General features: G+C 55.2%; 11 protein-coding genes across 11 annotated transcripts; 6 read left to right on the forward strand and 5 right to left on the reverse strand.

The window, feature by feature from the left end:
- Nucleotides 1-1612: 1612 nt before the first annotated feature.
- On the forward strand, nucleotides 1613-3421 carry TEF1 (translation elongation factor EF-1 alpha; the record flags this gene model as incomplete). Its single annotated transcript, XM_064806108.1, has 6 exons — nucleotides 1613-1617; nucleotides 1673-1743; nucleotides 1797-1852; nucleotides 2067-3108; nucleotides 3162-3338; nucleotides 3393-3421. The coding sequence occupies 6 exons, from the start codon at nucleotides 1613-1615 to the stop codon at nucleotides 3419-3421; spliced, it is 1380 nt and encodes a 459-aa protein (XP_064655967.1).
- A 1177-nt stretch (nucleotides 3422-4598) lies between these two features.
- Nucleotides 4599-5678, forward strand: LTR77_008880 (uncharacterized protein; the record flags this gene model as incomplete). Its single annotated transcript, XM_064806109.1, has 1 exon — nucleotides 4599-5678. The coding sequence occupies one exon, from the start codon at nucleotides 4599-4601 to the stop codon at nucleotides 5676-5678; it is 1080 nt and encodes a 359-aa protein (XP_064655968.1).
- A 349-nt stretch (nucleotides 5679-6027) lies between these two features.
- On the reverse strand, nucleotides 6028-6693 carry LTR77_008881 (uncharacterized protein; the record flags this gene model as incomplete). Its single annotated transcript, XM_064806110.1, has 1 exon — nucleotides 6028-6693. The coding sequence occupies one exon, from the start codon at nucleotides 6691-6693 to the stop codon at nucleotides 6028-6030; it is 666 nt and encodes a 221-aa protein (XP_064655969.1).
- A 771-nt stretch (nucleotides 6694-7464) lies between these two features.
- LTR77_008882 (uncharacterized protein) lies at nucleotides 7465-8085 on the forward strand (the record flags this gene model as incomplete). Its single annotated transcript, XM_064806111.1, has 1 exon — nucleotides 7465-8085. One exon carries the CDS (start codon nucleotides 7465-7467, stop codon nucleotides 8083-8085), a length of 621 nt encoding a protein of 206 aa, XP_064655970.1.
- An 84-nt stretch (nucleotides 8086-8169) lies between these two features.
- Nucleotides 8170-8596, reverse strand: PIN4_2 (Peptidyl-prolyl cis-trans isomerase pin4; the record flags this gene model as incomplete). The annotated part of the gene is made up of 2 exons (XM_064806112.1): nucleotides 8170-8324; nucleotides 8383-8596. The coding sequence occupies 2 exons, from the start codon at nucleotides 8594-8596 to the stop codon at nucleotides 8170-8172; spliced, it is 369 nt and encodes a 122-aa protein (XP_064655971.1).
- A 188-nt stretch (nucleotides 8597-8784) lies between these two features.
- Nucleotides 8785-9620, forward strand: LTR77_008884 (uncharacterized protein; the record flags this gene model as incomplete). Its single annotated transcript, XM_064806113.1, has 3 exons — nucleotides 8785-8901; nucleotides 8953-9144; nucleotides 9201-9620. The coding sequence occupies 3 exons, from the start codon at nucleotides 8785-8787 to the stop codon at nucleotides 9618-9620; spliced, it is 729 nt and encodes a 242-aa protein (XP_064655972.1).
- Nucleotides 9621-10093: 473 nt separating this feature from the next.
- LTR77_008885 (uncharacterized protein) lies at nucleotides 10094-12087 on the reverse strand (the record flags this gene model as incomplete). Its single annotated transcript, XM_064806114.1, has 3 exons — nucleotides 10094-11469; nucleotides 11536-11839; nucleotides 11899-12087. 3 exons carry the CDS (start codon nucleotides 12085-12087, stop codon nucleotides 10094-10096), a joined length of 1869 nt encoding a protein of 622 aa, XP_064655973.1.
- Nucleotides 12088-13530: 1443 nt separating this feature from the next.
- LTR77_008886 (uncharacterized protein) lies at nucleotides 13531-14696 on the reverse strand (the record flags this gene model as incomplete). The annotated part of the gene is made up of 4 exons (XM_064806115.1): nucleotides 13531-14004; nucleotides 14055-14101; nucleotides 14155-14401; nucleotides 14538-14696. The coding sequence occupies 4 exons, from the start codon at nucleotides 14694-14696 to the stop codon at nucleotides 13531-13533; spliced, it is 927 nt and encodes a 308-aa protein (XP_064655974.1).
- A 323-nt stretch (nucleotides 14697-15019) lies between these two features.
- On the reverse strand, nucleotides 15020-18547 carry EFR3 (plasma membrane localization protein; the record flags this gene model as incomplete). The annotated part of the gene is made up of 1 exon (XM_064806116.1): nucleotides 15020-18547. One exon carries the CDS (start codon nucleotides 18545-18547, stop codon nucleotides 15020-15022), a length of 3528 nt encoding a protein of 1175 aa, XP_064655975.1.
- A 650-nt stretch (nucleotides 18548-19197) lies between these two features.
- LTR77_008888 (uncharacterized protein) lies at nucleotides 19198-20097 on the forward strand (the record flags this gene model as incomplete). Its single annotated transcript, XM_064806117.1, has 1 exon — nucleotides 19198-20097. The coding sequence occupies one exon, from the start codon at nucleotides 19198-19200 to the stop codon at nucleotides 20095-20097; it is 900 nt and encodes a 299-aa protein (XP_064655976.1).
- Nucleotides 20098-20571: 474 nt separating this feature from the next.
- LTR77_008889 (uncharacterized protein) lies at nucleotides 20572-21999 on the forward strand (the record flags this gene model as incomplete). Its single annotated transcript, XM_064806118.1, has 1 exon — nucleotides 20572-21999. The coding sequence occupies one exon, from the start codon at nucleotides 20572-20574 to the stop codon at nucleotides 21997-21999; it is 1428 nt and encodes a 475-aa protein (XP_064655977.1).
- Between the last annotated feature and the right edge of the window lie 105 nt (nucleotides 22000-22104).

Raw genomic sequence — 22104 nt, forward strand, 5'->3', positions numbered from 1 at the left:
GCAAGAGGAAGGGCACAAACCGTAGCAGAGATTCGCGAAACTCGTTCTCCTTCTCTTGTGGCGCACTTCATGCCCTCGCCGCTCCATTCAGACGGCCCCGAAGATTTGATAGCTCTCCCAAGGATCTCCATCCGCTTCGAGTCTCTTCGTAACATGCAGCCAGAAGTTGTCAGAACCACAATCTCCAGCCAACAAGTGCTGGTTCCACTTCCTGGCGAAGCTGTGGACCTTTGCTTCTCCCGAGATGTGGCGATGAAGATGGCGAAGGTGAAAACGTCCGACAGCCTTGCGAGATGGCTGGGCTTGCGCGATTCCACAAAGCTCCTGCGAGAAGCCGTCGAGAACGGTCGTCCAATAGAAGAACCGCACCCGATCCTGAAAATGAGGCTGCCACCGTGGCTGGTGTCGGCGAAAGCTCAGGAAGGCCAAAAGGTTGACAACGAAGGTGTCGAGGTTAACTACATGTTCGATCGCTTCGAACTTGTCCAGTCCATGGGCTTTGAACGTCCGCAAGACGGACTTTGTCGTGACCACGTGGATCCTGGGTTGCGACAGGTGCTGGACGGTATGCTGCCTGGCACTTGGCTGCAGTATAGCAACATCGACGGCGAGTACCTGGAAGGTCAGAGGACCGAGCTGAGCCTCCGGCGAATGTATCGTGATCGTGGTTGGTGGGCTCAGGAGGCGGAGGACAATGAGAAGAGCAGGCGCGCGGCTACTCTGAACCTAGTGGAGACTGGCCTGGGACTGGCGAGAACCATCACGAGGCTTGCTGCTAGGGAGCTGAAGCCGGCGTGGGCTGGTGATGAGGGGTTTGGACTGCAGCAACCTGAACATGAGCAGCCGGTGCGTTCAACATCTGGAGGAGGTCTTGAGAGTGATGAGAGTAATGCCCCTTTCATACGATATACGTAGACAAGGACAAACGTCAATTGAACGCATATGCTTCACTTGAAGACATGTGGTGCTGTCGATGTGCTTCCTCTGTACGGATTTACCATACCTCCTACAGTGGTGAGTCAACAGCCTCCTGCAGGCACCGTAGTCCCAATCAAGATATCGACAGTGAAAGCGGCCCGTCAGGTCAGAGCGAGCCGTGGAAGGGACCCTCTCACAGACAATAACAGCCCACTGGCGAGAGGGATGTGGTCTTTTTGGTCACTATCTCGTGTCGGAGAAGACTGCCAGCTATGATCGCTTGGCCGCTTTCACTGTCCATCGCTTGCCAATCAGCCGCATGCACATTTTTCACCGGCGTCTTCATGCAGTGTTTGCGCTATTTGCCACCTCCAACACTCGACTCAACTCGTGTGATGTCGTTGCTGCCCCACCAAATTGCGCTAAACCTAAAGCGATCGCTGCCCCACCAAGCGCACTGAGAGCCATAAAATTCAGACCAACCTTCCAGCAACCAACTTCTTTTTCTCTTCGTCCCTCATACCGACGTGCACTCTGATACATCTTCAGTACAGCTGCGTCATCTGAGGTAGGTCTTCATCACCCTCATCCATCTCACGATCGTCGCATACTGACATTGGCGCCAGCAACTCAATCCTTCAGTACTTCCGACCACTTCCACGAAACACACTTCACACACCACAACACCGACACCATGGGGTATGTCGCCATCACTTCACATCACGACGCAAGAGCAGCGGCTGACAACACACAGTAAGGACAAGACTCATATCAACGTCGTCGTCATCGGCCATGTCGACTCCGGCAAGTCGACCACCACCGGGCGTAAGTTTCACCTCACTGCGACCGCGACGGCAGACGGCTCACATGTTTCACAGACTTGATCTACAAATGCGGCGGTATCGACAAGCGTACCATTGAGAAGTTCGAGAAGGTATGTCGCACAATTTTCACCTCGCTGTCGCCTGCACTGCAAAATTTCTTATCGCTGCGCACTTCTGGTGGGCTGGCGGGGCAGAAATTTCATCATGGTGGGGGCTTCGCGAAGTTCCGGGTCACACCCCGGCTTCACTCTTCTCCATCAACGCAACGACAGCGACATCGACATCAAAATAATCTTGAACATTCACTGATAACATGAACCACAGGAAGCCGCCGAGCTGGGCAAGGGCTCCTTCAAGTACGCGTGGGTGCTCGACAAGCTCAAGGCCGAGCGTGAGCGTGGCATCACCATCGACATCGCCCTCTGGAAGTTCGAGACGCCTAAGTACTACGTCACTGTTATTGACGCCCCCGGTCACCGTGACTTCATCAAGAACATGATCACTGGTACCTCCCAGGCCGACTGCGCCATTCTCATCATCGCTGCCGGCACTGGTGAGTTCGAAGCCGGTATCTCCAAAGATGGCCAGACCCGTGAGCACGCTCTCCTCGCCTACACGCTGGGTGTGAAGCAGCTCATCGTCGCCATCAACAAGATGGACACCACCAAGTGGTCCGAGGAGCGCTACGGTGAGATTATCAAGGAGACCTCGTCGTTCATCAAGAAGGTTGGCTACAACCCCAAGGGCGTGCCATTCGTCCCGATCTCCGGCTTCAACGGCGACAACATGATTGAGGTTTCCACCAACTGCCCGTGGTACAAGGGCTGGGAGAAGGAGACCAAGACCAAGACCTCCGGCAAGACCCTGCTCGAGGCCATCGACGCCATCGACCCACCGCAGCGTCCCTCCGACAAGCCTCTTCGTCTCCCTCTCCAGGACGTGTACAAGATCGGCGGTATTGGCACGGTCCCTGTCGGTCGTGTCGAGACTGGTGTGATCAAAGCCGGCATGGTCGTCACCTTCGCCCCGGCTGGTGTTACCACCGAAGTCAAGTCCGTCGAGATGCACCACGAGCAGCTCACCGAGGGTCTTCCTGGTGACAATGTCGGCTTCAACGTCAAGAACGTCTCTGTCAAGGAGATTCGTCGTGGCAACGTCGCCGGTGACTCCAAGACTGACCCACCGAAGGGCTGCGACTCCTTCAACGCCCAGGTCATCGTCCTCAACCACCCAGGCCAGGTCGGTGCCGGCTACGCGCCCGTCCTCGACTGCCACACCGCCCACATCGCCTGCAAGTTCTCCGAGCTCCTCGAGAAGATCGACCGTCGTACCGGCAAGTCGATTGAGAACGAGCCTAAGTTCATCAGTAAGACAGCACCATTTCACCTTTGGCAATCCACTTGCTAACAACCTTTCCAGAGTCTGGTGACGCCGCCATCGTCAAGATGATTCCGTCCAAGCCGATGTGCGTTGAGGCCTTCACCGAGTACCCACCACTTGGTCGCTTCGCCGTCCGTGACATGCGTCAGACCGTCGCTGTCGGTGTCATCAAGTCCGTCGCCAAGTCTGAGAAGTCTGGCGCGGGCAAGGTAACAAGTAAGCAAAAAGAGCTCCATCTTCCAAACGACCGCTTGCTAATACATCTCACAGAGGCCGCCCAGAAGGCATCGAAGAAATAAGCGAGTGCGACTGAGATGCGGTGTGTGCTTTTGCATTCTACAAAAGCTAATGTTTGTGGGCTGTCATGGGTGTTTGAGCGTCTTCCTTTCTTCTCGCATGGGACAGAAGCGGGCCGTTCTTCCCTGTTTTGCCTCGACGAGCATACCCTCTTCACCACTTGTTTCGAGCGACTTGCGACACACATGCATGGCCTTGGTCGGCTGGGTCAATCATGCTGCTACACCAGTTCAAGCACAATCGACCATTTCCTTTGTTTGATGCAAACGAGATCATGAAGCGAAGATGGACTGTCGGAAGGCTGTATGCGGACTTCAAGCTGTACTGTCTGTAGCTTAGATTTCTGCAACATGCAGCGTTCAGATAGATGGCATACGAACGTTGTCTGAGCGTCGCTTTCCATGTCCTTGTTGTCATGTCTTGTCCAGCCGTGCCATATCTCGACCAAGTTCTACCACGATCAGTCGGTGTTCAGCCTCCTTGGGCGAGAGAACCCACAGCACCTTTGCACCTTTCCTATTGCTTTGGGACTTGGAGAGAAGGGTCAGCACGCTGGACAGCGGAGTATAATGCTTACAAGGAACAGGCGTGGACGTGCTGTACGCTTCGTTGAGACTTGGACGAGCACGCTGGAGAGAAAAAGTACCTCAAGTGTGAAAGCGCCCGTACATTAGCAATGCCCCTTCCACTCAGTCGACCAGCTACCAGGTATGTAAGCATTAGACTCCGCTGTCCAGCGTGCTGACCCTTCTCTCGGAGTTCCAAAGCAATAGGAAAGGTGCAGAGGTGCTGGGTGCTCTCACCGAGCACACCTCTGAGCGCGAGAAGCAGTAAAGGCAGGTAGTATCACCAACTTTGCTCTACCTCTCCTTCGGCGTCCATTCCTTCGATCCACGGATTCCACACCGATGCCACCTCATCCCGACGCGATCGCCGACTGCGCGCTGCAAGCCTTCCACGCCTTGCCTGTGAAGTTCAAGCCGAGGGTGTTGGCGGATGGGCGAAGAGAATGGGTTCCCTTGGCTGGGATCGTGTTGAGTAGAGGTAAACCGCCGCCCTGAAAGATAACCACGGTGGAGGAATTGACGCTTTGGTAGAGAAGACACCGTGACACCTCGCAATGGAAGGCAGACAACAGACACCGCACCCGGGCCTACGTGCGCAGCCCTGGCGACCGGCATGAAATGCCTCCCACAGAACAAACTTGCACAGGCGCAAGGCAACGTACTACACGACTGGCATGCGGAGATACTGGCTATACGGGCATTCAATCGCTTTCTGGTGGATGAGTGCGCGGATCTTGCCAGGAAGGGGTTCGAGGAGAAGGATACCGGCGGATGGGTGAGATGGAGGCATAGGGACGATGGGCATGCACGACTCGAGAGCGCGCATGAAGGGGATGTGGGCAGTGCACCCTTCGAACTTCGCGACGACGTCAGCATACACATGTACTGCTCCGAAGCTCCATGTGGCGATGCGTCGATGGAGCTCACGATGGCGGAGCAAGAGGACGATACACCTTGGTCCAAGAGTTCTGGGTCACATGCTACAGACAGCAGTATGCTGGGGCGAGGACACTTCGATCGCCTGGGCATCGTACGCCGCAAGCCTGCTCGCCCGGATGCGCCGCTCACTCTGAGCAAGAGCTGTAGCGACAAGCTGGCGATGAAGCAGTGCACGAGCTTGCTCTCCGGGCTGACGAGTCGACTTGTGTGGCCGGAGAACGTCTATCTGTATACTCTCGTGCTGCCGGAGTCACAGTACGTGGGCACGGCTGTTGAGCGAGCGTTTGGACCTCAAGGTAGGATGAAGGCGGTTGCCAGCCTGAACACAAGACAGAGGGAAAGTTGGAAGGCAGGCGGATATGCTTTCAAGCCATTCGACGTCCGGACCACTACCAGGGAGTTCGAGTACAGTAGGCGATCTGGCACTACGACGGCTGCGGTACCGAGCAACCTCTCCGCGATGGTTACACCTCAGCGGCAGGAGATCTTGATCAATGGGGTCCTACAGGGACGGAAGCAATTCGATCCCAGGGGAGCAAGTTGCGCCAGCAGGAGGGCAATGTGGAAGGATGTCATTGATGTTGCTGCGACTGCTGGGCAGGAGATTGCAGAGGTGTCTGGAAAGGGCACTTGTTGCGAGATGAAGCATACGTCTCAGATCAGAGAGCACGTCAAGAAGGACGTCAGGGAGATGTCGCTTCAAAGGTGGGAGAGGAATGTCGGGGATGAGGAGTGGAAGATTGAAGATAGTTGATGTCTACCTCGAACGTGTTTCCTATTTCCAACCAACAAGTCTACTTGTACCGCGAATCCACACCTCCGGTGCTACATGCCGTTACGCGATCTCATTCTGTGCCTTCCAAGCACCCCTACCTCTTGGTGATCAGCGTAGCCTTTGAACCGGGTCGTCTCGATGTCCATCTTCATTCAATCGTTTGCATCAAGTGGTGCCGGAATATTGTCGTATTGCCATAGCCGGCCCTCTTTCACTGCCACCGGTACACGCATGCCATCAGTCGAATCCTCTGTCAACCTACACCAAAGTATCCCCAGCATGTTTAAACCAAGTCCATGTAGCCCTCCCCAGGCGACGCCTCGCCTTTTCATCCCCCACCATCCCTCTCCACCCTCTTCTTCTCCCTCGCCTCCTTCTTCCGCCTCTGGTCCTCCTGCATCCGCTGCTGAATCCTCAACTCCATATCGTGTTGATCCGTCAACGTCTTAATTTCCTTCTGGATCTGTTCATTCCTTTCCTTAGCCTTCTGCCGCGCTCTCAATCTCTCCTTCACCACTTCCAAATGCTCCTGCACTTCGTGATCCACGGCCGCGCGCAGTTGCGCTTCGTTCGACACGTCTGGGTGGTTGAGCAGGAAGTCATCCGCGAACGTGTCGAGGTTTGGATCAAGCGAGGGACCGCCTTCTGTCCAGCCGTACGGATGGGTGAGGTTTATGCCGGGGATGGAGGAGGCGTAGATGCGCCGCGGATCTGAAAGAGGGATGGGTAGGGAGGACTCGGTGAGGTTGGGGAGGGTCGTGAGGTCGATGTCTTGAATGCGCACGCTCTGGCCTGGGACCGGGGCTTCAGAGCTGTCTTCAGGTATTACGCGGATGCCAGAAGACGAGCGGTTGGAATCGAGGACTGCTGGAATGAGGCTGTCCTCGAAGTCGGCGTTGTAGGGTAGATCGTGCGGAACCCAGCTGCCGTAGCCTTGGGCAGGAGTGTCATCGTGGGGAGGCGTTGGCCGGCTTGTTTGGGCGGTGGTTGTCATTGCGGTGGCATGTTCTGCGCTTGCAGCGAGGTATCTCGATAGTCTGAGGGGACGAGGTTGAAAGGACACGTGATATTGAATGCTGACTAAAAGCCCTGGGTCCAGACGACATCAATCTTGCGATAAAGACGTCTGCCTCTACGACCTCTTCTCACTGCGTCTTTAGAAAATACTGCTGACTTGATTCTAGTCAAGCGGATATAGGCACGGCGGCTTGCGATTCATCAGAAAGCATCCATACTCTGGCTCCTCGTTGAGCTCATCGCCCACAGCTGCAGAGGAAGACAGGTGACATAACTAGAACGCTGTACAGACGCCCGCCTTCTACTACGACAACCGCAGATCGATCTTCCTTAGGCCGTTCTCGAGAAAGCCCTGCCTCTTGCAGGGCTGCCCAGTCTTTGCCAGGACGAATCATCACGAGCGACCAGCTGGAGGGAAACTCCCTCATTCGAGCTCAGCCCTTTACCCTGATGGTGCACTAGTCTACTCTACGTCAGCATTGAGAAGACGACATTATGGTGCAACTCTCGAACTTCACTTTTGCTCTCTCGCTGTGGGATACAGGCAACCGGATGGTATCAGCAGCACAAGAGCGACTTGGGTTAGTAGCACAGAGGTGAGTCCTTGTCGTTGATCCAGTCAAGATCGGTTGCAGCACGCCTAGTGCCGCACTGTGTCGTTGAAATGGCTCGAGGAAGGACGTCCAACAGCTTCAGCTAACGATGTGCCATCAGTCTTGAATCCATCACAACGAACGACACCGCGACCATGGCATACACTCTGCCTCCACTCGGCTATTCTTACGATGCCCTTGAACCACACTTCGATGCAATGACCATGGAGATCCACCACTCGAAGCACCACCAGACCTACGTTACGAACCTCAACGCTGCACTCAAGGACCATGAGATGTCCTCCTTGTCCGTCGACGAGGTGATCAGGCAGATGGACAAAGTGCCGTCCGACAAAAAGGCTGCCGTCCGCAATCATGGCGGTGGTCATGCCAACCATTCATTCTTCTGGAAGAACCTCAAGATGGGCACCACGCTGTCTGGAGATCTCGAGTCTGCGATCACGGCGAAGTTCGGCAGCATCGAAGAGTTCAAGGCACTGTTCGAGAAGACGGCCACAACGGTCTTCGGGTCCGGGTGGGCTTGGTTGGTCGTGCAAAACGGCGAGCTTGCGGTTGTTAAGACCGCGAACCAGGACTCGCCTCTCATGGGAGAAGTGATCTCCGGCACAAGCGGCTTTCCGATCATCGGGCTTGATGTTTGGGAGCATGCGTATTATTTGAAGTACCAGAATCGCAGGCCTGATTATATCAAGGCATTCTGGAGCGTGCTGAACTGGGATGAGGCAACGAAGAGATATGCGCAGCGTCCGATGTAGACCAAGTCAATCGAGCCGAGAGTCGAGAAGCAGTTCGACCAGCCAGCAGGAAGACAGAGATTTGACATAGCAATAGTAGAAGTCCTACTTCCTGCCCTCGACCATAATTATATGGTAGCCTTCGCTCGTCTTGCACTCGCTCCATTTCGGCTTCCCTGTGGTCGACGGCTCAAGCTCGAATGCCACTTTCTCGAACTCCGGCAGTAGAGCGCCCTTTCCCTTCCATCCTAACGAACCGCCTACTCTTGGTGATTAGCACAGTCGATCCATGAGAAAGGGATATTGTGACTTTGTTACCCTGCCTCGCCTTATCCTCCGAGAACTCTCTCGCAACCTCATCGAACTTTGACCCAGCGTTCAGCTTTGCCAGAGCTTCCTCCTTCTTGGAGTGCTTCTCGCACAAGATGTGGCGGACGTTGATGCTTTGGGCTCCGCCTTGTTCCTTCTTGCCACCTTTATCACCGGAGTCTTTGCCTTTCGACTTGTCGCCTTGCTTGCCTTTGGGCGCCATTGCAGGTAGATGTGCCAAGAACGAAGAAGTGAACGAAGAATAGAAGGTGAAGTCCACGAGGGCACGGGCCGCTTTCACGAGACAGACAGCGCTTCACGATTTCGAGATCCGTCTTCACCAACAACTCTTTCGAATATCGATCATGCACGATGACTACCTAATATATCAGTCCAGAGAGTGGTTTGACAATGGCTGACAAGATAGGAATCGACCTCGAGCAGTCCCGCATCAAGGATGCTCCTGCCTCGATGTTCTACATCCCAAATTTCATCACTCAAGACGAAGAAGAATACATCCTGAGCAAAGTAGGTATCCGTTTCCATGGTCCACAGGAGGAATAACTAACAGCCCACCAGATTCCAGCAAACCAATGGATCACGCTCTCTCATCGCCGCCTCCAAGCTATTCCAGCTCGTCTAACTCCATCCAATGCCCTGGTTGCCTCATCTGGTCTGCCAGAATGGCTGCTCAAACCAGCGGTGCAGCGTATAGACGAACTGGGCATCTTCCAGGACTCGCCGTACAAGACCGCGAACCACTGCCTTATCGTACGTCTTCCCCTTCCACCCAACGCTGTCCTGGGCAAACGCTTACACGTCGTTAGAACGGATACCTACCAGGCCAAGGCATAATGCCCCACGAAGACGGCTCCGCCTACCACCCCGTCGTCGCAACCATCAGCCTCTCCAGCTCCCTCGTCCTCGACGTCACCGAGAAGAAATCCAACGACTCCTCCTCGGATCAAGACGACCGCCAATCCTGGCGCATCTTCCAAGAACCGCGCTCCCTGCTCGTCACTGCCGGCTCAGCGTACACGGAGACGCTGCACGGGATCGCTGAAGTAAAGGAGGATATTGATCTCAAGGGGGAGACGGTGGCGAATTGGGATTTGCTGGGGGATAGAGAGAGGGTTATGGAGAGTGGAGGGAATAATTTGAGGGAGACGAGGATTAGTCTGACCTTTAGGGATGTGCTGAAGGTGTCGAATGTCGGGTCGAAGATCTTTGGGAAGGTTAGGGGGTGAGCTGGCTGGACGGGTGGTATGATGTGAAGTGGCTCGATTGCGCACGGCAGATGAGTTGCCGTCTATGAAGATTAGAGGGAGCATGCCCATTTCAGCTATCGTTGTGCGTGAGCAGAGGGACCGTAAGCTGTTGAGCGACATAACATGTGGCTGCTTCGCAGAGGGAGGACGTCAATGGCGCCAAGCTTACGCAAGCCCTGACGCGGCTGTCAACAAGGAGGAAATGAAGAAACAGGGTGTATAAAGTGTGGAAGCAATGCATTTCTCAAAGCTAGCATGCAGCTTCTTCGCAGAAGCAAAAGTCGTTCTGATAATAGCAAGCAACAAAATCATACCCGTTCAATCCCAGCTATCCGAGTCCCGAGCCATACCGATCCCATCACGTCAAGCGGCGTTCAGCTCGCCCTGTCGTCTTCTCGAACTCCGCAACACCATCCCAGCCATTCGTCACACGCGTCAGTCGTCGAATAGATCTACGACGGCAGAGAAGGGTAGCGCACGCCATCCGCATCCGCCATCTTCTCCTCCACGAGCTTAGCAATGTTGATACTGCTATCCGACCCGCCCTCATGCTTCACCTGCGCCTCCTCGTCCTCATACTCATGGTTCTTCAACCTATCGCCGACCCACTTCTTGAGCGCCTCGATCACGCGGATGTTCTCGACCCACTCTTCTTGACGCTTGTCGTCGGCGCCTTCGGAGCCATGTCCGGAGTCGGAGGAAGACTTCTCGTCCTCGCCGCGGAGAGCAGGGTCAATGCTACTGAAGCCCTTGCTCTTCGAGCGCTTGTCAGAAGCCTTCGGTGTGCGGGAGCCATCTTCGAAGTCGGCCATCTCGGTGTCTTGAGCGGGTGCTTGACGCTGGAGGCGACCACCGCTATACCTGCGGCCGTCTAGACCTTCGAAGCCGGAAGCAAGACCAGAAGCAGGCGCGGATGTTGTGGTTGGGTAGCCAGCGCCTAGGTCAGACATGCCGGTGACGGAGGGAAGGTTGGGGTAGCCGAGACCACCAAGGCTGGACCTGCTGTGGCTGCTCATCGGCGAGTGACCCGAGCTTGCGTAGGAGGAGACGGATGCTGCTGGAGTCAGCGCTGGCGTGTCCAAGGCGGTCGCGGTCGAATTTGGCATGTTCATCCCGCTGCTCATTGCTTGCATATCTCCGGAGCTGCTGCCGCCGTTGCTGTAGCCTGGCGGGCTGTTGCTGGAGCGGTACCCTGCCTGGTGGTTGCCGAAGCCCATGTCGCCGGTGTGCATGGCGTGGACGCCTGGTTGCTGGATGCCTGCCGCGGCGGAGTGGTTGCTCGTCTCGTACACCGTCGCCTGCAGCTGCTCCAGGAAGCGATCAATGTCGTGCAGATCATTCTTAGTGCGAGCGTTAGGCAACGGGAGCGAGTAGTTCTGAGACGCCAACGACACGCCGCCACCGCCACCACCACCGCCACCCATGTTGCCACCCTGGGTGAAGGATTCGAGCAGACTAGCCGTGTTGTAGTTGTTGTTGTAGTTGCCGGTTGGCTGGCTGTAGCCGGTGTTGTAGCCGTTGCCGACTGGGAGTGGGAGCGCGTTGCTGTGCAGCCTCTGGCCGACGTCGTAGTAAGCAGCCGGGTCGATGGCGCGACGCTTGATGTCACCGAGGAAGTCGTTAAGAGCTTCGATGGCGCGGCGCCGGGTGTCCATGCTCTGGATCTCTTGCATGTTGTTCGCGGGGTAGTTGACGGAACCATAACCAGCGTACTGGCCGTTACCAGCTGGTTGAGCGTAGCCGTTGGCGCCGTTGCCCATGGCGGGCTGGTAGGCAGGGTATGGGTTGCCCATGCCTCCATCATGCTGAGCTGGTGAGTAGCCATATGCTGTATAGAGACTAGGGTCAGGTCGATGATTCGGGTCTGAGCACAGGTAAGTGAATGTACACTCACGCTTTCCATTCTGCATGCCCATACCTCCTCCGCCACCCATGTTGGTGCGGTTGTTGCCTTGCGAGGGCGAGTTCATAAGAACGCTGTCATCGGCGTGTGTCTTCACATGCTTCTTCAGATCCTGCGGGCGCTTGAACGCCTTCCCGCAGAAGTCGCATTTGTGTGGCTTCAGCGGCACGTGAACGCGGATGTGTGAGGTGATGTGGTCGCGTTTGACGGTGGTGGTTCGGCAGGCGCCCCACTGACAGGTCAAGTTGAGGTTGTTGGTGCTCTTGCGCCCGACATGGCGCTCGCAGACGTGGTCCTGGAGGCGCGTGTTAGCGACTTATTATCAGGAGTCATAGTGGTTGTTATGATACATACATAGAGTGCTTCTGCTGTGTCGCATCGCTCGCCGCAGCCCTGCCACTGGCATGTTAAGTTGTCGATGGCGCTGCTGTGCGCGCTCTGCACGGGCTGGACTGGCGGCGATGAGATCTGCTGCTGCTGGGCCTGTTGTTGTGTTGCGGCCTGCACTGCCTGGGCGACTGTTTGAGGGGTAGGGTCGTCCATGCTTCGCGATGTATTGCTTGATGGATATCTCTTGGCAGAGACTTCAGAAGTTGAGGAAGGCGAGGCAAAGCCTTGGACGCAGAAGGTTGTGGAAGATCACAAACAAGATTCGCGCGTTTTCGTTCTCGAAGAACGGGCAAGAAATGCTGTTACGGGGTGAATAATGTTTCACCGCTCTTGTGCGTGGTGAATGGGAGAGGGTGGGAAGGACGAGGTCTGGGCATCCGAGCGGAAGGATGGGGGACCTTAAGAAGAAACGATGAGATGAGCGAAGGGCAGCGACAGTCCGTGTTGACCCGTTCACAGCAGATGCGGGGGCAGTGCCAGCTTCAAGGGAGGCTACCTCTTTCCATCCTCGCCATCTCGCTCAGACGGCGCGTCTCTTTGGCTGATGGGGAGGGCGTCTCTCTTGGCACTAGGATCTAGAGACTTGGCAGAAATTCAGAAGATAAGCTAATATCTGGCAGACCCTCGTGGAGTAACTCTTCTCGGATGCTGATTCTGGAACGCTGAAGGACCGAAGCAGCTACGCAGAGCTGATGTCCTTGCTGTCCTGCTCCTCCGAAAGTGCTTCTCTCATTCCGACACACGCTTACGAGGCAAGCCAGGACTCTAAGGACGAATTCAGCGGTATGTCAATTAGCGCGCACCACGCAGAAGAACAGCAAACCCGAGGTTATTACGTCGTTTACGCCGTGGCGCCCTTGGCATTCTGAAGGGGGAGGAATGCCATGAAGGCCAAGGGCGGAAATGGAAGCTCCGCCGCCTACCCTCTCGCGAAGTTGCAGGAGTCATGAGCGATGGTGCAATCGCTCGTACGCGTGGCGATTTCTCTCTCTGCGTCCACGTGATTGCCTTTCAGAGGACCATGGTTCCGTCGTGCCGGTAATTCAGATCATACTTCTAGGAGGTGACAAGCAGCTCCACAGGCGCATGGTGTTGCCCGCGGATGCGTTCTTCATGCAGTGGCCGTCTTCGCGGCTCAGAGCAAGAAGAAAATGGCTGAGAGCCTTTGAGTAGGCTGTTGTCCTGCGACATACAGATAAGAAGACAGCACACTCTTCCGAGAGAGCATCAATCGACAACCCAAAACCAGGCTCAATAGTACGCCATATGTCACGGAGAAGAAGGTAAAAGTTGACTACCACTTTTCTTGGGGCATAGCTGGGACAAGCAGGTGACTAAGGTAGCTACGAGCAAGTCTCAACACTGTCATCTCTTTCGGGTCGTTATGACAGAACATCTTCAGGTCGTCATGACAGAACATCTTGAAGTGCTTACGATGACGAAGCGACGACCTCTTAAACTATCGAATCCTACCGGGAGCAGCTTCACTGCCATCGAATGTGGCGGCAGCACCTTGAGATCGGAGCCCCCCTCTGTTGCTTAGAATCTGGACCGATACAGAGTTCAATCAGTAATTATACACAAGGCAGATCTTTATCATGATCCTCTCATTCGCCTTTTGAGGATCGCAAGTACGAGCCATCTCTTCCTGCCCGTCACATCCTCCCTACCTCCATCTCTTGTTTTGGCCCACTCTCTCCGTACCCCATCTACATCCTCTTCCCAGATCTCCTCGATCTCCAAACCTTCCTCTACAGCGACGTCGAAGAAAGCAGCTAGCTTCGCACGTCCAGTATGGAAGCCAGCGATTGCGAAGACCCGCCCATCGGGTGCCAGGAAATGCAGCGTGGACTGCACAAGATTCGAATGCTGTGAGGGCATCCAGAAGCAGTCCGCTGCGAGAATGCGGTCGAAGCGCCCTGCGAATTTGGTGGCGAAGTCTGTCCCCAGCTCGCCCCATTCGTGGCCTTCAATGGAGTATGCAGATGCTAGCCTTTCAGGAATAGCATGCTTTGCGTTTCGGCGAATGTTCTCGAGCACTACGGGTGCAGGATAGTCCGATATCACGACCTTCATACACCATCAGCATAAAGTCGCCACCACACAAAAGACATGCATACCTCCTCCGCCCCAGCAAGCGTAGCGACAATACCGCAAAGTCCAACGCCTATCCACCCAGTCAGCCCATCTTCACCATACTATAGTAACTTGCTCCCTTACCGGCCCCAAGCTCAAGCACCCTCCTGCCCTTCACACTCCACCTCCCATCATCCTCCTCACTAACCAGCTCCGCCAATTTGATCCCAGCATTCCAAAGATAATGCCCAAACAACTGCCTCTCCTCCTCTCGCTCCGGATCCGTAGTCTTCAGGTCAATATCTCCAAATCGAGCGCTTTTATAGACTATCGTTGACCCCGGGTCGCCATGATGGTTGCGTGTGTCGTCTGTGAAGATGAGGCCGGGAGCCTGTCGACATGGACCGAGTCGATCAGCCAGTACTCCTAGATATGATATAAAAGCATTTGGTGTTTGTGCGATTCGTTAAAAGCCCTTCGTGTCCACACCCTGCCTTGGAGGCAAGTCACATATCCAGAGAACTTACACAGGCGAAAATGTCTTCGATCTCTTCGTCCTTGTCTGGGGGGATAATTTGGATCACGGAGGTCAGAGGAGGCATAGCATCGTTCGAGAGCTCTTCGTGTTCTGTTTTGTTTTGAGGGTAGAAAGCAAGATTCTGAGTTATGCTGCTCGTTTTCTTCATGCGTGGCTGGCCCCACTTGCATATGAAAATTGAAGGAGGCAAGAGCGATCCGCTGGGTTGGAACACAGGCGAGGCAAGAGCGATGCACTTTGGAGGGAGGATCCACTTCGGTTCTCTCTCTTCACGAAGACATTGTTACAAGAGCGAAATGTAGAAACAGCTCCAAAGGCTCTTGGTATCCCCAATGCTAACAAAAATGCCGCTTAAAGCCTTCAACGGCGCCACGCCCATTGCGACTATACAGTACGAAATGGATATCACCACTCATCGCTCGCCATGCATCATGCTTTCGTCCCAACAACAACCCCCCAAACCCAAGCCATCTAGTACGGCGGCGCCTCCAGCCCAGTAAAAGCCCCTTTCTCCTTCTCAGCACCATCCCCGGTCCCAATACCAGCAAGCAAAGCGGTAAGGTCCTTCCTGCTATGCCCGCCTCTATTGCTTTTCACGCTCGCACCGCCGCGAGAAGGTGGCGGCTTCGTCGGCACAGGCCCGTTCGTGACATTCACGTGCGCAGCTCCGGGTTGGCTGCTACCGTAAGGTAGTTTGCCATTCGTTACAGCACCTTGCGACAGCGACAGCACAGGCGGGGCTTCCGAAGAAAGGTCGTTTGTGGTGTTCATCGGTGTTGGTGCTTCTTCGATGATGGCGGGTGGTCTGCCAAAAGCGGCGGCGGCCTCAAATTGCGACTGAGGAGGTGTCTCGAAGCCCGCACCATTCTCGCTGGCTAGGTCTTCGCCTTCGACGTCGACGAGACTTTCGCTGGCGGTATCTTCGGCTCCTTGGCCGGGGAAGGCACCGAGAAGGCCTGTGGAGAAGGCACCGCCGGCGAGCACGCGCTTGAGATCGTCAACACGAACCGTGCCTCTGTGGCCGGCTGAGCTGTTGGGTGCGCCGGTGTCATCCACACTACCGCTTCGTTGGCGATGGGGACTCTGCGAGTGCAGGCGCGCACCGAGGTTCTGTTGCTTCTGCGAGGGAGGAGTGCCGTTGCCGGCAGATGAAAGGTTCTTCGGGACGCTGTTGTTCCTAACAGGACTCGGCCCATTGACGGCAGCGAGCAGCTGGCGATGGTTGCCCGCCGCGAGCGCGTGTGACGGCGAGCTCCTGCTCGCACTGACGCTGACAGATTTTGGAGCTGCGGCGGCGATGGCGGCCAGACAGCTTTCTCTTGTCCACTTCTCGAGCATGGCTTCCTTGACTTTGTCCGGAAGAGCGGCGGATGGATCTGGCGGTTGTTTGGCGCTGAGATAGTTGCTTGCTGTCCGGTCGAGGCTCGCTACTGCAATCGAGCTGTTGCGTCCAGGGCTGCGGCCAGGAGAGCCAGGTGCTGATGTCGGAGGCGAAGCGAAGGCAGACGAGTAGGAGTCGGCGATGCGGTCGACGAGTGCTTGTCGACTCTCAAACGGCTGCAAGTCTGCAGTCTGGCCACGACTGCTTTTCGATGTTGACACGAGCGCCGCCTGCTCCAGTGGCTTGGGCGGTACGCTGAGGTCTTTGAGCCAAATTCCAGCATCCCGTCGTCTCCTCACTTCACTGAAGATCTCCTGTCCAACGAACGAAGCGTCGAATTCGAAGACTTCGGACAGCGTCCACAGGTAGCCATGTACCAGACTTCCAATCCTAGCTTTCGCGCCGATGTTTTCGGTGTTGCCCATCTCGTCTTGCAGCGCAAGTATCATCGGAAGTCCACTCGCAACAGAATTGACGCCCAGCTTTTGAACAAGCGTCACAAGCAAGTGGTGCAAGAACAAGAACTCTCTATCGCCATCGACTTGAGAAGTTGCGGACGACAGCGCGTGCTCGTAGATGCTAAGATGCAACAGCTGCAGGAATGTGTTTGTCGCTTTCTTGCTCTGCTTCTTTTTATGGCTGGCGCTGCTCACGGCTCGTCTTGCAACAGAGCCATCCGCTTTCACCTTCGTCTTGTCCTTCGGCTCTTTGACGCGAGCGTCGCTTGGTTTCATCTCCAGCTGCAACCATGTGGTCAGAGCCTCGATGTAGGCTTTCCTTACAGCAAAGGTAGGGTCGCGGAGAAGCCATTGTGTGCCTTCCCAAACTGGAAACGACACTTTGTTTCTTGAATCGGCAACGCCGCCTGTGGCGATAGACTGCGCAGAGTTGGCTACGAGAAGCATGTCTCTCGCAGCTTCGAGCGCAATCTGCCGCGCTGTGTCGAACGTGAAGTAGGCAGACGCTGCGCTATTCGATCTTTCGCGGGCTGGCAGGCTAACGTTCGAAGCAACCTCTGCAACAGCAGCTTTTGGCTCTTCGATCGCAGCAGCGGTGACAGTGGCATTTTGGTGGCCTGCTGATGCAGGAGTTGGCTTGAGGCGCATCAGCAATGCTGCCAGCATATCAGAGACCTGGTCAGTGTAATACACATGCGTGGCAAGATCTGATATGCAGTGCTTCAATCGCTCTGTGAGTCGTATTCGTGCTTCTGACGGCAAGTCATTCTCTGGCTGTACCGAGGTGGGTGAAGCAGGGTGTTTGATCTCTTCGTCGCTGGAGAATAGTTGAGCCGCTGAACTCCGGCCAGACACACGTGGGCCATTGAGCTGGAGTACTCGAAGGATTTGCTGTATTAGGCTGAGGAGGACGTCCATGACGGACAACCCAATGAGATTGAGGTCGGATCGAAGGATGTTGCCCACAATGTCGGTGTAGAGAAGATGCTGCTGTAGGTCAGACTCCTTGAGCGGTAATCGCACCAGAGTCTCGACGGCCGTGACGATAAGAATGAAGCGCTCTTGAACGGGTGTCCACGCCGTGCAGATCTCGAACAGCTTCGTCGCCCAGCTGTTGGAGACAAAGTCCTTCTCTGATGGCTTTGACGGTATTTTAGGCGATGGTATGCCACTCAAGTACCGCAGCACCGCGCTCGCCGCTGCTCGTATCTGCTGTCGATTCTCGGTCGCGAAAACAGCGCGCAAACAGTCCAGTGCCAATACAGCTGCCTCCTCCTCAGCCAGCGCATCCGCATCCTGCACTGTGCCCTCTGCTTGTCTCGGATCAGCGTCAAAAGAATCTGCGGTGGCGTTTGTATAAGTCCGGACGGTGGCCATGCTCATCCTACGGGCAACGGCTCTGTCTTTCTCATCCGCCTCATTTTGCTGGCTCTGTCGCTGGAGATTCGTCAAGTACGCTTCATCCTCCCCATGCACATTGGTGAGGATAGTCGGCACGACAAGATCCAGCAATTTCCCATTCTCGCTTAACGCATCAGAAAGTAATATGCTCTTCATCGCGCTCAGTCCAGCCTCCCGTAGCCGTATAGCATCTTGGACAGCAACTGCCTGCGCACTCCGTCCCAGCTTCTTCGCTCCATCTTTCCGCGCCAGACTCGCGTAGCGCTTCACAACTTCCTCGTAGAGCTCGCGATACTCGTGATCCGCGTTCAGTGTTGCCTGATCCTGGTCCCGGCAGAAAACGGCCCAAGTAGTCAGACTCGCCTCAATCAAGCTGATGTCGTTCGTGCTCTGCAATATCTCCCTGATAATCCGCAACACGTATGGCGCGATAAGCGCAAAACCGCTCCCTCCACCAACTGCCTTGTTCTCCAGCAGCGTAGTCAATATTTGTAGCGTGACCAGGACCCGCGCGCTCTGTGCTTTGTACACATCAGACGCGGTCTTGCGCTCCAGGAAGCTGCCGACTTTGTGTAGTTTACTGCGCCGCGTGCTGGCGTAGTAGAGGAGATAGCTGAGCTCGCTGCCGTTCGGTTTGACGTCGGCCGCGCTGTTCTTCGGCAAGCGTGGGTAACATTTCAGGACGAGAAGCTGATGCTTCGGTCGTAGAGTCTGCCGGAACGAGTCCAGATGTCCAGGCAGATGTGTTCCCTTCGGCATATTGGCGGCTGGCGTTGGTCGTGGGGGTGGTGTCGGCGCGTCGTCGCCCCTCGTCTTGCCGCCCACCTAGGACGAGAAGATGTAGATGTTCCGTACGACGCCACAAGACATGGTGACTGGTGATATGTCTGACTGTACTCTGTGAGAATGGGTTGGACGGGAGCATACATCACCCTGCAGCTGAGAAAGACGAACTAAATGCCACGAGGCCGGATCGGCGCAGCTGACATCCGCTCTCGCTCTCCTGCTCATCTCAGCCCTACCAACGTCTCCAAACCTTGCATAAAAACATTGAACGATGACATCCTTTTTAAGGGTTGTATGAACATGGAAAATGTCTCGTGGACACAGTATGCTTCCATCCAGTCTTTGTCATCATAGACGCCCTATACATGTAGTCGGTCTCCTGAAGTCTGACATTGGAAGGAGGTCGAGGGTCGGCCAACGAAGCCTTCCCCGAAGAAAAGTTTGGCAGAGATGACTCTTTCAATTCATGCAGAGGCACACAAATACTAAAGACGCTGACAGTAATATCGAACGTCGCGCAGAGTCACAATTAGCATCAGGCACCCTCTCTGGACGTTCTCATAAATCGTTCATCAGAAGCCACGCTGCAAGATCTCAAGGACCTGCTATCGTCTTTTCCACACATGGCCATCAAAAAGGTCGCCCTCCTTGGGGCAGACGGCAATCTAGGCCCAGCAGTCCTCACAGCCCTCCTCGCACACAGTTTCCAAGCCACAGTCCTGAAACGCCAGTCCTCAAAATCCAGCGATGAATACCCGGAAGGTGTTTCCGTTGCCAAAGTTCAAGACGACTTCGCGGTAGACGCGATCACTCCCCACCTTCATGGCCACGACGCAGTAATTGCCACAATCAAGGGCAGCCAGACCGATATCCAGGACCGCCTCGCGCAGGCATGCGTCAAAGCAGGTGTTCAGCGCTTTATCCCCGCTGACTTTGGCTCAGTTGACTCTTCAAGCGAACGCACGCAGGATCTGGTGCCCCTGTACAAGCGGAAAACTGAGCTGCGGGAGCGGCTAATGAAGTTGGCTGAAGAGAACAGCAGCTTCGAATGGACGAGTCTGGTGTGTGGCCATTTCTTTGACTGGAGTCTCGACTTCCTGCACGTCTGGCTCAAGGAGCGGAAGATGGACTTCTTGGACGATGGGGAGACGAAGTGGTCTGCAAGTACGCTTGAGCGGATCGGAGAGGCCACTGCTAGGATCTTGCTGCATCCTGATGAGACGAGAAACAAAATCGTCTACGTGCAGAGCTTTTGCGTCACGCAGGATGAAGTCTTTGCAGCGTTCGAGCGAGCTACTGGGGAGAAGTGGGAGAAAATCTCCTACGATGCGAAGAAGTACGAGGCAGAGGAGAAGCGGAAAGCTGATGCTGGTGATCTTGACGCTGTCGAGAATCTGGTGTGGCTTCTGGGCGCGCTGGATGCTAACTGGGAGGCGAAGCAGAACTTTGCTATGAAAACACTGGGCCTGGAAAACGAGAACTTAGACGCTGCCGTGCAGCGCATCGTGAAGGAGAAGCAATGAGCGAGAGAAGATGCTGATAGTGAGATGTCAGCTTCAGTGGTTGTCCAACACGAAGATAGGGACAGAAGGTGGTGCTCGTGACCTTTACAGGGTGACATAAATCTCGAGAGCAACAATCGCTCTCCTCATATAGACCGATAGATCGGGAGCATCAACACTTCCGCCTAACAACCACAATTTCCACCAACTCCTTAACCTTTACTTCAAGCCGATACCTCACCCTTGAAGTCCTCCATGCCCTCCAGACAACAGATACTTCCCGGCAAACACGCCAACATATGGTCCTAAACCTCATTCAACTCTGGTCCCTCGCTTAAATCCATGTTCGTCAAGACACTCGGCTGCACCCCCAGACGTCATGCCACTGCAGGCCCATACCGGTAGGCCTCAACACGTCCTTCGCTGCACCCACCGACTATCTCCCTCCTCTCAAGATCAAGTAGGCCATCTGTAGGCCTACATTGGAGCCCAGGTATGGCTTCGTGGTTGCTCACAACTGCGCTTTTGACCCTTTCAACATACGCCGCCGCACAAGAATATAGCTCGCAGAGCAACACCTTCAACTCCTCCTTCTCACTTTCACCCTCTCAAATAAGCAGTGCCAATCTCGACAAGACTACGGTCAATAACGTCAACATCGCCATCCATTTCGAACAAAGCAACTGGGCCACCGGCAGCATTCACGATGATCCCTTCTACACACCACCTTCCAACGCCAGCTGTGCTCCACCAGGCTCTCTTCTAAAAGTGGAAGACTACACGAATACCACCCTGTACACACTACCACCTAACGTCGCACTTTCCCGTATCATCTTCCAGTCCGCTATCTACCTCAACGACCATACCAACGCTCCCGTTCCGGCCTCAGCCTACATCCTCTGGCCCTGGCACCCCCGTATCGATCCTGCGACAGGCAAGTACGCTGTCGTAGGCTGGGCCCACGGAACCTCTGGCATCTTCGGCGAGTGCGCACCGAGCCATATCAGGAACTTGTGGTACCAGTACTCCGCTCCTTTCATCCTAGCACTACAGGGCTACGTCGTTGTCGCGCCGGACTACACAGGCTTAGGCGTTGACCGGTGGCCCAACGGGACGAAGATTCAGCATCCTGCCTTCAATAACCCGGCACATGCCAATGACCTGTTCTACTCCGTCGAGGCCGCGCAGAAGGCGTACCCAGATGAGTTGAGCGAGCGCTTCGTGCTATTCGGGCACTCTCAGGGTGGGGGTGCGGCGTGGGGCGCTGCGCAGAGGCAGGCAAGGCAGCCGGTTGAGGGTCATCTGGGTACGATCGCGGCCAGCCCGGTCACGGACATTGTGATGCAGTACCGCATAACGCCGGATGCTGGATGGCCATTTGAACTAGTTCCAGGACTCCTTTCAACGATCCCCGACTTCGATGACAGTGACTTCTTGACGCCAAAAGGCGTGCGGCATTACGATCTTCTTGCGGAGATAGGCGGTTGCGCCAGCTCATACTTGCCGCTCTTCTACCAGCCAAAGCTCCTTAAGCCTGGCTGGGATACTACACCTGCGATGCAAGAGTTCCAGAACCTCACCGGCAACGGCGGGCGACCGATCTCCGGACCGATGCTCGTCTTGCAAGGAACAGGTGACGTCGTGATCACGACCAACTTGACAACGCATTTCGTGAAAGAGACGTGCGCGCTGTATCCGAATAGCGAGATCGAATATGCGCTTTTCGAAGGGGCGGACCATGTGCCAACGTTGTATGCGAGCCAGCGCATATGGCTGGACTGGATTGCGGAGCGCTTTGAGGGTAAGCCTGTGAAGAAGGGTTGTGAGCATAGGATGTATAGGCCTGCGAGGAGGGTGGAGGCGTATCAGCAGGAACTGGCGTATTATATGGAGATTGCTACGCAGAGTTATGAGGTTGCTTGAGAAGCCCTGCGACGGAGGTGTCCTGGTCAGAACGTCTTTTTTGAACCTACTTTTGCAACCACCTTATAGCACTACTCTCACCACACCGCCCCTCTCAATTTGTAA

Source organism: Saxophila tyrrhenica (genome assembly GCF_035928015.1).
Source record: "Saxophila tyrrhenica strain CCFEE 5935 chromosome Unknown scaffold_15, whole genome shotgun sequence".
NCBI classification, from domain to species: Eukaryota; Fungi; Ascomycota; class Dothideomycetes; order Mycosphaerellales; family Extremaceae; genus Saxophila; species Saxophila tyrrhenica.